At 45.6% G+C, this 13,979-nt stretch overlaps 1 protein-coding gene across 1 annotated transcript in view; it reads left to right on the top strand.

Moving 5' to 3' along the window:
• The window catches only part of rims1b (regulating synaptic membrane exocytosis 1b), a gene marked incomplete at its 5' end in the record, with an annotated part of 58,896 nt that overhangs the window by 34,765 nt on the left and 10,152 nt on the right, over nucleotides 1–13,979 (top strand). The window contains 16 exons of the mRNA XM_079999211.1: nucleotides 84–130; nucleotides 274–389; nucleotides 971–1,101; nucleotides 1,530–1,701; nucleotides 2,238–2,391; nucleotides 2,776–2,832; nucleotides 4,771–4,924; nucleotides 5,471–5,587; nucleotides 6,031–6,093; nucleotides 7,081–7,158; nucleotides 8,699–8,821; nucleotides 10,138–10,230; nucleotides 11,185–11,262; nucleotides 11,773–11,838; nucleotides 12,609–12,722; nucleotides 13,252–13,349. Of these exons, the coding sequence (XP_079855337.1) occupies nucleotides 84–130; nucleotides 274–389; nucleotides 971–1,101; nucleotides 1,530–1,701; nucleotides 2,238–2,391; nucleotides 2,776–2,832; nucleotides 4,771–4,924; nucleotides 5,471–5,587; nucleotides 6,031–6,093; nucleotides 7,081–7,158; nucleotides 8,699–8,821; nucleotides 10,138–10,230; nucleotides 11,185–11,262; nucleotides 11,773–11,838; nucleotides 12,609–12,722; nucleotides 13,252–13,349 (1,661 nt within the window). The remainder of the gene's footprint in view (nucleotides 1–83; nucleotides 131–273; nucleotides 390–970; nucleotides 1,102–1,529; nucleotides 1,702–2,237; nucleotides 2,392–2,775; nucleotides 2,833–4,770; nucleotides 4,925–5,470; nucleotides 5,588–6,030; nucleotides 6,094–7,080; nucleotides 7,159–8,698; nucleotides 8,822–10,137; nucleotides 10,231–11,184; nucleotides 11,263–11,772; nucleotides 11,839–12,608; nucleotides 12,723–13,251; nucleotides 13,350–13,979) is intronic.

The following is a 13,979-nucleotide window of genomic DNA, read 5'->3' on the forward strand; positions in this document are numbered from 1 at the left end:
ACGAAATGCAAGTGTCCATATAGATTACGGCTTAATTATGACTTTAGAATTTTAGAACATTCACGTCATTTCTCTTTCTTCAGAGACGTCCCAAGAATTCCAGAATCCTCCCATCCTCCCTTAGAATCCAGTAAGTACTCGACGCACGTTTCAACCCTGGCCCCTAACTTCACCAAACACGCTTTAAGCATCGATATGTACGGTAAGGTCTTCCGTCAGACTGGTAGGGTTTGACTGTACATCTTACCGGCTGCTTCGCCCTCCTCTATTCAGCGGGCTCCAGTTCTTTCGAGTCCCAGAAGATGGAGCGTCCCTCCATATCCGTCATGTCTCCCACCAGCCCCGGAACCCTGCGAGACCTCCCCCTGGTTCTACCCGGACAGCTCTCTGTGAGTACCCTGACGGGAACCAGGAGGACCAGGGGGGTTGGGAACAGAGCGGGACGGAGGGAGGTTTTGGAGGGAATGAGTGGCGGGACGCTACGCGTTTCCCGGTGCAACTGGTTCGGAGCAGAACATGAAAAAGTGAAAAAGTATTTACTCCCGTCCCGATTACCTCTATTATACCTCTATTATTTCACATTTGCCACAATCAGTTCATGCTCGAAAACCTGCAGCACCGACGTGTCTGAGTTAATAACTGCTACAACCGGTTATTAAGTTTAAGTGGGAAATCACTTTTTCCACTTTGGGGATATTGGTGTTTGCTAACTTTTTTCTCATTAAATAAATGAAATAACCATTTGAACAAAATGTTTTTGCGTTTTTGTCTAATATAACATTTTGTGTGAAGATCGGAAATCATTCGGCGTGACAGATATGCAACAATAGAGGCAATCAAGGAAGGAGGCAAATACTTTTCCACGGCGCGGTTTATACGTAGATGGAAGAAGAAGTTGGGAAACTCGGGAATAACATCTCTCTCCGACACATCCGCCTAAACGGTTCTATCCCACGATGCCTCGGCGCAGGTGAAGCTGTGGTACGATAAAGTCGGCCATCAGCTGATCGTCAACGTCCTCCAAGCCATAGACCTGCCCGCCCGGCCCGACGGGCGACCTCGGAACCCGTACGTCAAGATGTACTTCCTGCCCGACAGGAGGTAAGGAGCTCGCACTCTTTTTGCAAGTACATGTTTGCGAGAACTTCACACACTTCAATACGTCAATTTAGTGAATTAGGTGCGTTTCCATCAGTTAGGTTGAGGAAAAGGAACCGTCCACTCAAGTTTTTTCATGTTTCAAATTTCAATGCCAATAAATGCCTCTTCTGCAATAGGCAGACAGACATTTATTATTACAAAATGTTGTTTTGTGGTTCTGTTATAGTGGCATAAAATAAACAAGAACTCAATTCCATTGATAATTGCGATTATTTGTATGACAATTTATCGACAGATCAACGACAATTTCATGATTGTGACTTCTCTAATCACGACCTCATTTAACATTAGAAAATAAGTAATTCCACCACACCGCTCGCATCGGAGGCTCCTCTGCCGGGTTATCATTGACTTTTTCACGTTTCCAGCGATAAGAGCAAGCGTCGGACCAAGACGGTGAAGAAGAGTGTGGAGCCCAAGTGGAACCAGACCTTCCTCTACTCCCACGTCCACCGCAGGGACTTCAGGGAGCGCATGCTGGAGATCACAGTGTGGGACCAGCCCCGAGTGCAGGAGGAGGAGAGTGACTTCCTGGGAGAGGTATATTCTATCATGTTGATTCAAGTGAAATACTAGCTTTACACGACCACACTCTCTCACAGTCTGGGGTGCGATCCATTACCAACTCATTCATCTTGAGGTATCAGGTAATGGGCGAACAGCAAAAAAGCACAGGGCCTTCCTACCTGTCATTCATATTCATTGTTATCCGCTGCAGTGCATTTGCTGGGTTTAACTTAGTAAATACACACGCTAAATTATTAAAAGAGAGGATTTTAAATAACATTTGGGAAATAACTTCATAATAATTCCAATCTCCAAAACGCCGTAAAAACAAAAAATGGTTTTAGATAGATAGATAGACAGATAGATAGACAGACAGACAGGCAGATACTTCTTACTGTATATTCAAACAATTAATAATAAATAAATTGTAGGTTCAGACACATTGGGTTAACTCTGTTTCTCACCTACAAACCCGCTGCACATCTCCCCTCCTTTCTTTCTTCCCCTTCTCTCTCTCTCTCTCTCACTCTCTCTCTCTCTCTCTCTCTCTCTCTCTCTCTCCCCCTCAGATCCTGATCGAGCTGGAGACAGCCCTGCTGGACGACACTCCTCACTGGTACAAGCTGCAGACCCACGACGTGTCTTCGCTACCTCTGCCCCAGCCGTCCCCATACCTCCCGCGCAGACACGTGCATGGGGACAGCCCCAGCAAGAAGCTGCAGAGTACGTGTGTGTGTGTGTGTGTGTGTGTGTGTGTGTTCGTTCATGTGCACGCGTGTTCAGAGTGTGTGTGTGACCGTTTGTGTGCCAGAGAAGCAAAAAGATTTAAGGTGTTTAAGATGTTTCTGTGTGTGTGTGTGTGCGTGCGCGCGCACGCGCGCGTGTGTGTGTGTGTGTGTGTGAGTGAGTGGGAACATTTCTACAGTTTGCATTTCTGATCTTTTTATGAAATTCAATTTCTGTTTTGGGACGTTAATCAACCAGCGGATCCTCTCGACCTTACCATGTACCGTATGTGCGTTTCTTTGTGTGTGTGTGTGCTTGTGTGTGTGTGTGTGTGTGTGTGTGTGTGTGTGTGTGTCTGCGTATGTGTCGGCCCATGTGCAGGATCCCATCGCATCATTGATACAGAGTTTGATGATGGTTTAACGGTAGTGTCTAAAGGTGGGTGGGTGGGTGGGTGGGGGAGTTGGGGCATGGTCTACTGTAGTAACCGCCTTGTAGCGACGTAGTTGCCCAGCACTGGGTGAGAGAGAAACACCCCCCCGCCCCCCCCAAAATCCGAATTGATCCTCCCCCGCCTCTTTTTCTCCCGATTTGCTCCCTCCCGCTATCAATTTGATCAACTTTATCAGCTGAGATGAAATGAATGACTTGCACTAATGGGAAGCAATGGCACCAAAAAGACCTGAAAATGCATCAAATGGCAGCTGGACTATTAGACTATTGGACTATTGGACAGCAACTGCATCCGTCTGGTTGGAGTTTTAGGAAACACCCCTGTTACTCCACCAGCTCGCTTTGAGCAATGTGCTCATTTGCCCTCACTTTGAGGACAATGGGTTATGACTTGTCATGGGAGGAATGGTTGGCTGAAAGCATTGCAATTAAAAAAAAAAATAAAAAATAAAAAATAAAAAAGAAACCATTCAGTCCCCATTGAATCCAGCAAAGTGAAAGTGGCCCCGCCCCACCCCGGTGTGATCTTCGTCCATGGTCCGCCCTTCTCTCTCGTCCTCTGCCGGGCCGTAGAACCATCGGAGCCGCTGGGAGCACTGAGTGCATGGTGGCCTCCAGAGCTGATCATCCCCATTCCACTGACACGCCCTTCGCCCCACGCCCCTGCATGCCTCCGGGACGTTCACTCCAGTTGAAGAACACGTTGCATTCCGAGCTGAGTTTGTGTGTTATTTTTGGGGCTCACAGAACCACTCCAGGCGCTCTGGTGGTGATCCCATGTCTGCTTTGGGTGATACCACACGAGCCGAGGCCTGATCCGGGCCTAATCGTATATGCAAATATGTACTATATGTCCCGGGCAACTAAATTGGGGTCACCTGACACTGAATGGGTGTTCTATGTACTGCTTTAAATTAAGGTTTATATTTGCAAATACTATTTGACTACTATCTGTAGGGTTGCCACCTTCTATGCGGAGAAATAATGGACGAACACACTGTAAAAACACACTGTTTTTATTTGTTTTATTTGGAGGAACAGTGTCATGGAAGACACCCCCCGATCGCTCCCTCTCCAAGTCTGCGTTACGCATGGAGAGGGAGCAATCCGGGCGCAATTTGCACCCCGCTCTCCCTCTCCATGTATATGCCCATCATTGATCTGGATGCGCAGCGGATCGCTGTCGCCGATGGCTGTCGCCGATGGCTTTTCCGACCCGACGCGACCCGATCACGTGGCCCCCGTGGTTGTGGCCCCAAACAACCGCATCGAAGGGCGAATTCACAAAGAACGGATTGCGGCCGCTAATAGCACCATGAATTGCGTATCAATTTGCGTCCGCTATCTGCACTGTCCTAGTGTCCGACACAAAAGATGTGTGAATGATATGCCGGCCCTGAGAGTATATATATATATATATATATATATATATATATATATGAAACGATGTGTATGAAAATACGGGACAAATGGCGTCCCCTATTGATTCAATACGGGACGCGGCATTTTATTTTTGATTACGGGACGGGTGGCAACCCTAACTGTTTGCCATGTCTGACAGAGACATTGCAGAAACAGTTGGCTGCCCAGGCTAGCCTAGCCTGGCTGGCTTACGGTCCATTTGCCTGTAAACATCCGTCCGGGATGTTCTACAGCAGAATGCAGCAGGTCCAGGCATCACTCCGGCTTCACTAGACTAGAGCTGAGCTGCACCAGCATGAACTGTAGTGACGGTTTGGGCCCTGGCCCTTCCGCCACAAACACTCACCATGTTGTGTGTGTGTGTGTGTGTGTGTGTGTGTGTGTGTGTGTGTGTGTGTGTGTGTGTGTGTGTGTGTGTGTGTGTGTGTGTGTGTGTGTGTGTGTGTGTGTGTGTGTGTGTGTGTGTGTGTGTGTGTGTGCACGCGCTTTCCCTGTGTGTAGATATGGAGCGGACCTCCAGGGACAGGGAGCGGTCCAGCACGCTGGCTGTCCCCGAGCAGCAGCGGGCAGTTCAGCACCGCTCACGCTCCGTGTCTCCGCACCGAGAAGACTCGTGCAGGGCCCGGTCCAGGCCGGCCCACGTGCCCATGCAGAGGTCAGCGCCCACAGATAGCCGAATTAACGGAACTGGCTGAAAGGCGGCAATGCGGAGGCATTCCTATGCGATGCAGTGATTTCTAGGGTTTTGTCAAAACAGAGGATTTAAAATAAGATTTGTAAAATAAAGAAAAAACATCCATTCATAAAAATGACTTTACATTTATTTTCCAATTGTTACCTGCATCTGCATCCATAGATAGATAGGTAACACAATAATATATGCAATAAGCTTTATATATATATATATATATGTATATATATATATATATATATATTTATAAACCTAATGATAAGCAATGATATATAAAAAAAGAAGAAAAAAAATGTAGGTACTCCGCACTTAACGACCAAGTTTCGTTGCGAGGACCAGGTTTTGGGGATAATCTCAGATATACAGTACTAGTTCTCTGTTGTGGTCTGATTTTCAGACTGATATCCCATTTCCTGATCAATAAGTTATCAGGTCATCCCTGATTATAAGCCATCTCATATTTATTATTATTATTTATTTTATTTGTATTTTATTTTTTATGTTTTTTAGGAGCCTGGATGAGATTCACCATAACCGCAACCACTCCCTGTCTCCGTCCCGCTACCAGGAGTATCACCTGGAGCACCAGCGCTCCGGAGACTCCGACTACGAGTACTCTGAGGACAGGTGAGGCGGAAGAAAAGTAAAAAAAATAGACAGTACAGCACTCTAGTATAATGCTATTTTAGTGTTGTTTTTTTTTCTATGATAATGATTACACGCATTGAAATATTCACCGTAAGATTAACTGACATTTACTATTTAAATGACCCTCAATAACTTTATTATATTCCAGAAAAGACCAATCTGGCTGTGTATGTACTGCTATACCGTAGTTACGTGTTCTACTAATACTACTAACAGTTTGAAACGTCATTGCAACGTACTAAAATTCATTTTTAGGTTTTTTTTTTTTTTTTTTAACGAGTCCTCAATTGAGATTTCAGTATTATAATTTCCTGGTTTCTCCCATTCATATACACACGTGCCTGTCTGAGTTGCCATCCTCTTCTTTCGTGTTTTTTGCGTTGTTTTTTTGATTGGTTCACCCATCGCCATGGCAATGACAGTGAGGTCCTGGAGATACACAGGTCTATCCGGGGAGGGAGTGCTGAGTGCCTGCACACAAACAGGTAAAAATTAAAACCAACCAAAAAAAAAAAAAAGAGGATTACAAAACAAAACAAACCATCACCACCACCAGCAATCTTCTTTGTCTGGATCGCCTTTTACCATTTGTTTTTTACCATCTTCATTATTCTTTAATAACTCTGTTTTGACGAGGTGTTTATAAGGGAGTGTGGAAAATGGGAGTGGGAGGGAAAATGTTTAATGTTCATACAATGTCTCATGACACATTGAGGAGTTTTAACCAGTTTACTAGTCAACACACACGTTTGACGTGGCGGTGGCCCACGTCTTTTGAATTTTCAAAATTGTCCCTGTTTTCGAGGGTTTTGCAAAATTGAAACGATACGGTGAGAAATCTCCCTTAAAACGATCCCCTGGTCCCGCTGACAACTACAGTGCAACTACATGTCTTTTTGTCAAAGTTGCTTCTTTTTGCTGTATTTTGTATTTGTTCATTCCTTTTCAAGGGGCAGAGGCGCCCATTTATTTTTTTTACATGGAATTAAAAAAATACAAACCCCAAAAATAGAGCCAACATTAAATTGTAATGCATTCAAAATTACATATATTGGAGAATTATATAAATTCTCTTATATATTTAAATGCAATATTAAAAAAAATCTGTGACCGATCGTCAGTAAAAAATGATCAGGGATCATTTTAAATTTGTGTTCTGATTAGTAAATGGACAAAATTCACTGATGGTCTTTTAAACAGAATATATGTGTATTTGACGGTACTGAGTGCGTTGGAGTTTTGGGTTCTGTATCGTCTCCAGACACCTGGGTCGTTCCGGGATGGGATTAGGGAACCGCTTAGCGTCTGACCTCGAAGAATCTGAAATCTCTCTTGATCATTTTTTTTTTGCGGTTGTTGCATGGATACACTAACTCATAGTATTTGTGCACTCTTCTTCTTGTGTTTTGTTTGTATCTTTTCTTTCCTTCTTTCCTCGACGTGCATGTACTGCCCCCCTCTTTCGCCACCAGGGGCATAGGTAGACACAACAATACACTCCCCCCTAAAATGCCCCTGCTAGTAAACGGTATCCATAAAGACATTTACAGGTAAGACGCTCCTCCTCCCCCGTTTGGTCCTGATCAATCAACCTCACGCTGAAGCATCGCTCTTATCACTTATCACACTGTAAAAGCTTATGGTGAAACCCTTATATTTCACCAAACGCCCCGTCCTTGTGCTGCTTACAAAACCCACAGTTTTGCTCGTGTGACCAGATCCATTGTGCCGGTGCCGCTTTCTGCATTCCCCCTCCCCCCGCCCAGATATCATGCATTTCCGTGACGTGATAATCTGATGCTGTGAGAAAAAAAATAATAATAATAGAAAGTAGAAAAACAGGTTACAGATATATCAGCATCCCCCTTTGCGTCCTGGTTAAATGATTCATTTGAGGTGCTTCGTCTGGGTGCTCAGCAATAAAGACACATCATCATCATCATCCTCATCATCGCCGGCCCCGTCTTCGTCACCGGGTCCCAATTCCCCGCCGCCGCTAGAAAAGCCAGATCTGCCGCACGAGCGCTTTCTGTGTTTCACTTTAATTGGGGGACGTGTGATTCCGCTGACCCTATGGATCTGCGCATCGCTCCACGGGGGGCCGCCGTGGTTTCCTCTCTGCCCCTCTCGGGCTCCGGGCTCCAGGCTCTGGGTTATATAATCAGCATTACACGTAATCTCCCCATACGTCCAGCTGCGGCGTATGGGGAAAAAGGGGGGTGGGGGTGGGCGCGAAAACCTTCTCTCAGCTGTTACGTAACGCGTTTCGGATAGGAAGCTGACGTCGCCTCCGTCAAGGTATTATATTTTATTTCAGCGCCCGCTAAACTCAAGTGCGGTGCAACCGTCTCATTCGATGACGATTTTTTTATTGGGTTGTGCACAGAAAAGTGTGAGTCGTTTTCTTAGGGTTTTTTTCCCCCGTCAGTCATTTAAACCAATTCATGGAAAGAGGAATCTCCCCCCGGTCACTTGAAGGGAGATTCGGGCGGATTTGATTGTCTGACAGATCAGGGTTTTCGCCGCGGGGCGTCCAGTGTCAAACATCCGCACCATTTGCTTGGCTTCGCTCTCCCCTTGTCCAGTGGATATTTGCGACGCACGCAAATATTGTCTTTTATTTTTTTTTGCCGTCAACTTATCTTTTCAGAAACTCTTGTTATTATGGTGTCGTTTTTTCTTTGTTTGCTTGCTCATTTTTGTTGTCCACAATGTCCATGTACGACACGTTAGGGCTGGGCCGTATCGACAAAATCAAATATTGCAATATTTTCCGTAGAATAGCTGGATATGATTTTATGATCATAGGTAGAGGCATTGATTAGAACATCAGAACACCTAGAACAGTCCATCAAGTTTAGAAAACCACTTTCCTGCAGTTCAGCCTTAAATGCAATATTTAACTATCGCGATATTGCGATAACCCAAAAGCTAGGCTGTATCTATCCTTTTATCACGATATCGATATTATATTATCGATATTATATTATTAACGATACATTGCCCGGCCCTACCGTACGCATTTATTTTCTTTTGCCCTCTTGCATGGGTTTCTTTCTCACCGCCCGGTGTGATGTGCGGGGCATGCAGCTCCACCCTTCCAGCGTGCCTAAAGAGCAGCGCCCCCTGTAGGCAGGAGGCCGGGGCCAGCACCGCGCCCCGCAGCGTCCTCACGCACCGAGTACTCAGGTTTACCGATGAGGTCACAGTTAGGTAAGAGACACAGAGACACAGCCCTGATTTGAAGATCACCCCCCCGCCCCCTCCCCCTCATGGCCCCTCCGATCTATCCCACCCCCAATCACCACCCCCCCCGATCCGTTTTCAAACAGTGGGAAATGTTTGACGTACGATCAGTTTTCTCTACTAGAGACGTTCGAGTGCCTTCTATGGGTCTGAGGCGTCCGGAGGTTGAAAATGACACGTTCAGAATGAAAATAGTTTGGGCCGTGTTTTTGCTCCAGCCGCGCTCCGATCAGCCGACTGATGCTAGTTAACCTGCGGTTGCCAGAATCCAGGAGTGGAATCCCACTTTCTGAACTTTCGGGGGTGGGATATCCGCTGATATCCCACACCCGAATTGTTAGCTTTACTTTATGGTCCGGGTTAGGGTTAACTCAATCCACATACCCCCGACCTCACCAGCGCCCCCCCATTCACGTAGCAAAAGCTTAAGAACAAGTCGTAGGAACTGCACCGTACAAGAGCAAACACTCAAATTAAGCTTAATCCTTCTGCTGCTGTTCGTGCGAGGCGTGGGGTGGGCGTGCGAGGAGTGGTGGGCGTGCGAGGCGTGCGGCGCCGTGCAGCGGCGGGCGGCCGAACCATCTGCTGGAAAACAAGGGAACATGGCGAGGCAACCAAAACGTAAAAAAACAAAAAAGAATACAACAAAAATGTACAGCAGAGGGTGGCATTGTTTTTAGCAGTGGGTGAGGCAGCGAGCTGGCTACATGCAATGGTGGTCTCTCTCCTTCTCTCTCTCTCTCTCTCTCTCGCTCTCTCTCCTTCTCGCTCTCTTTCCTCACAGTATGCAGTGTCTCGCTCTCACTCATGCACACTCACAAGCATCCGCCCCCTCCACCCCCTCCCTCGCTCCCTTCCTCCCCTTCCCGCATCCACTTAGACCTGGTTCCCATGGCAACTCAGCAGCCTTCCAAGTGGCCTCAAACTGTTTGGCTGCGAGGAGCGGCAAGCGCTGATGAATGGAGATATCAGCGTTTTACGGCCCTCGCAGACGGCCTTCGCTAGTTTCTCCTTTTCTCTCCGCAAAATGTCCCTTACAAATAATGTATTTTTTCGTCTCCCCTTCCGAGGGTTTTCTTTGTTTCCTCTTTCCCACTTTCCTTTGTTTTTTTTTGGTTTTTTTTTTCCTCATCCTTATCTCATCACCGTATCCACTATTAACCTTTTCTTATACCTTAATGTTTGCCTGAAGCTCCCTGATGCTGTGATTCCCCGCTCACTCTGTTCTGCTTCTGGTTCTGGTTCTGTCCCGTCCCCTCTGCCGCCACACGATGGCGCTACAGCGACCTGCAGCCCTCGCTGGACCGGGTGCGGAGCGCCAGCACCACCTGCCTGAGGCCAGACTCCAACTTCCACTCCTCCCCCGACAGAGACAGGTAGGGGTGGTGCGCGTGCACACACACCTACACAGAGATACGCACACAGATACACATTCACATACACACACACACACACACACACACACACACACACACACACAGACACACACAGAAATTAAAATTGCTTAATTTGATTTTACCTCCCAATGTGATGCGTTCAGAGGCTTCACTGGATGATTAATTTATTGACGTTCAATGTCTTGCTCTGGGCTCTAAACTATTGTTTAGGATTATGATTGAAAATGATTGAAAATCATTCATTGAGGAATGATTCATTGAGGAGCTGCTGGATTGCCTTTTAGTCATGTGAAGTACTTTGATTTGCACATTGTCTATGAAAGGTGCTCTACAAATAATAATAATAATAATAATAATAATAAATATAGCAGCAGGCAGCAACACACAGGGTCCAGTTTAGTTGTTAGGCAGACAATTTGAGCCGATGCTCCGTTTAAAGGAAACTCCGAAAACTGTAACTCGTGCTGCGTTTTCCAAAACTTGTGACATGAACAGCCAGTCGTACAGCAGAGGAACAACCATGTGACACGAACAGCCAATCATACAGCAGCAGTGCCGGTGCTTCCGCAATTTTCAGTGACGTCTGGTCTGACACGGTCGGAGAGACTCCCTCGCACAGAGCGCAGAAACCAGGAACCTCAGAAAACTGTAATACATACCTGACTAAACTGGACCCTGTGTTTTGCTGCCTGCAGCTATATTTATTATTATTACAATTATAATTATAATAATAATTATAATTATTATTATTATTATTATTATTATTATTATTATGTAAACACTGCCAAGCTTCACAGTTCAATAGTTACTTTGAATGATGCAACACAGTGTCATGAATGCGGAGCCTCACTTCCCAATCTTGTCATACATTACATTCATGCATTTATGAACACCTGGCGACACTAGCCTCACCAGGCTCTCCATCGCACCCAGGGGCTCCAAGTCTCTGCCCCGCAGGAGACCCCGCAGTCCTAGGATCCTTATAGAGCAGGCCTCCTCAGAGGAAGACAGGTACCAGGCCTGCCCCACCCCCTACCGCCTTGCCACGCCCCTTTTCCCAGCAGGCTTTGCTGCAGCTTCGCTTCTCCCGCTGCTCTCTCTTGTTCGGCCCAACTCCCGCCACCTCGACGAGTAGATGACAGCTGTGCTGCCGTTCTGATCTTGTGGCCAGTAGCGCTGCCTTCTCTCTAACATGTGATTTTGTTGAGTTTTTTCTTTCTGCTGCACTCGCTCTCGCTGCCAGTCTCCCTCTGCGACGATCAAACCTCTCGACGATTTCAGTGTTTGCATTCCATGTTATTTGGATTTTGGTGTTTGAATGTCAAGGCCGGCTTATGAACTGCGAAACCCGAACTCAGTCATCGTTAGGTCCTTCACGCCGATCAAAACGTCGAAACTCAAATCATTCCTTTTCATACTTTTTTTTCTTTTTTTTGTTTTGTTTTTTTTCATCCATTATCCATTTTTTGTTGTTGTTTTCTTTCCTTTCCCTCTGCATCCATCTCCTGTTTGCCATGACAGGCAGTCGGGCAATTCCAACCGGCCCAACTGTCAGAGAGGCTGCATTAAAGGTCTGGATGGAGACAGGTAAGATCAATGCATTCATTCATCCATCCATTCATTCATTCATCCATCCATTCATCCATCCATTCATCCATTCATCCATTCATCCATCCATCCATCCATTCATCCATCCATTCATCCATTCATCCATTCATCCATCCATCCATCCATTCATCCATCCATTCATCCATTCATCCATTCATCCATCCATCCATCCATTCATCCATTCATTCATCCCTCCGTCCATTGAAACCTTTTGTCAACCCTGTACACCTACGTTCACCATCGCACCGTCACCTTTATAGCATTCATTGATTTAGCCATTCATTTACTCCACAAATATTTTGGGTTGAGGGAATGTCATCCCTCCATCCCTCCACCCTCCAGTCCTCCGTCACTCGTCGTCAAGTCCCAGAATATTGATTTTTAATGTTATTTTCCAAAGTGAGTTTGTTATGGTTACTCCCCACACAGTCCTATAAAACAAAAATCCAGTAGTAAATTCTGGCATCATTTGATTTGAGTTGCTTTTTTTACAATATCTATTTTGACGATTATGATTATAATCATCAAAATTACTGCATATTATTATTATTATTATTATTATTATTATTATTATTATTACTATTTCTTTACATTTAGTTCTGTTTGTAGATGATTTAACTCATCTGCCGTTTCGGGAAAATGATTTTGGTTTGTATTGGATTCTTTTTCTCTTCATTTCACTCAAAGTTTTGGTTGTTTTTTCTTTTGTTTTTATTCTCCTTCATTATTCGTATTATTTCGGATGGCAGTCGCATCCAGCCCACGTCCATCCTGCGGGGCAGTAGGGGGAGAGGGGGCCCGCTGAAGCCCTTTGGTCAGACCCCTCTGGCCGGGTCCTGCCCAAGCTCACCACGGCCAGAAAGGTGCATGTTACTGCCCAAACTGTACCCCCCCATCACTATTTTCTAGTGTAATATTCTATTATTATTAAGATTAATGTTATGGATGCCATAATAAGGTCATATCACAGTAGGATAGCTATTACTAGCTACTTATTTAATAGCTACTGTGATCTTTCCTCTCATGATATTGGGTGTTTGTTCATGTGAAAAAAACATTTGAAAATGGAGTTAATCCTAAAAACAGAGACTATAAAATGATTTAAAGAAACCTTTGACAGTGAATAATGTAAATGCACCTGTCGTCACTCCCTGAACGCTCACTATGCCGCTGATGATCCTCCCCGTCTCCGTAGGCAGTGCCGGAGATGGTTTTCTCTTGGTTCAGTTTGATTAATTATTAAATTGTTAATTGATAAAATTAAAATAATTAATTGTGTGTGTGTGTGTGTGTGTGTGTGTGTGTGTGTGTGTGTGTGTGTGTGTGTGTGTGTGTGTGTGTGTGTGTGTGTGTGTGTGTGTGTGTGTGTGTGTGTGTGTGTCTGTCCAGCAGAGCACACACCCACGGCCCTTCCACGGGGACTCCCTCGCCGGGTCGCAGGGGCCGGCAGCTTCCTCAACTCCCTGCCAAAAGCAGCAGCATAGAGCAAGGTACCGCCTTGCGAAGTGTGTGTGTGTGTGTGTGCGTGTGTGCGTGTGTGTGACACGACGCAGCTCAACAGATGATCATGACATCACTCGTCTTACTGAAAATCTTCATGTGACCATTTCTCCTGGCGTCCCATTGTCATTGTTCTCTCTTTCTTTTTCTTCTTCTGTACCCATCCCTCATTCTGTCACTACACCTCCACACCTGTGAAGAACATGTAGGTAGTAAACCAAATAAAAAAGGTAAATCCATATTCATCAGTCTTGAGTCTCATTAGTCCCACCAATAATGCAGAACGACGCGCCTGCTTTGTTTGAGACCAACAGTGTTAGAAAACTTTTATTGTTTTTTAACCTACATGTACACTTCCAGACCCTAAATCGCTGTGTTGAAATCTCTTGATGCCATAAGCCTCGCACATCTGCAGCCAGAGGTGGACAATTCCAGGTTCAACAAAGTAAAAGTCCTGCCATGTTTTCGCTCCAGCCGTGCACCGATCAACTGATTCCACTAATCGTTTGCGCCTCTTGACGCTCATGATCAAATCAGCACGGTTCCCCCCCAAAATCCTGGAGTGGAATGTGAAACTTTCTGAATGTTCCACCTCTGTCTGCAACTACTGATGCTGAGCC

The sequence above is a fragment of the Zeus faber genome (assembly GCF_960531495.2).
Source record: "Zeus faber genome assembly, chromosome: 4".
Taxonomy (NCBI): domain Eukaryota; kingdom Metazoa; phylum Chordata; class Actinopteri; order Zeiformes; family Zeidae; genus Zeus; species Zeus faber.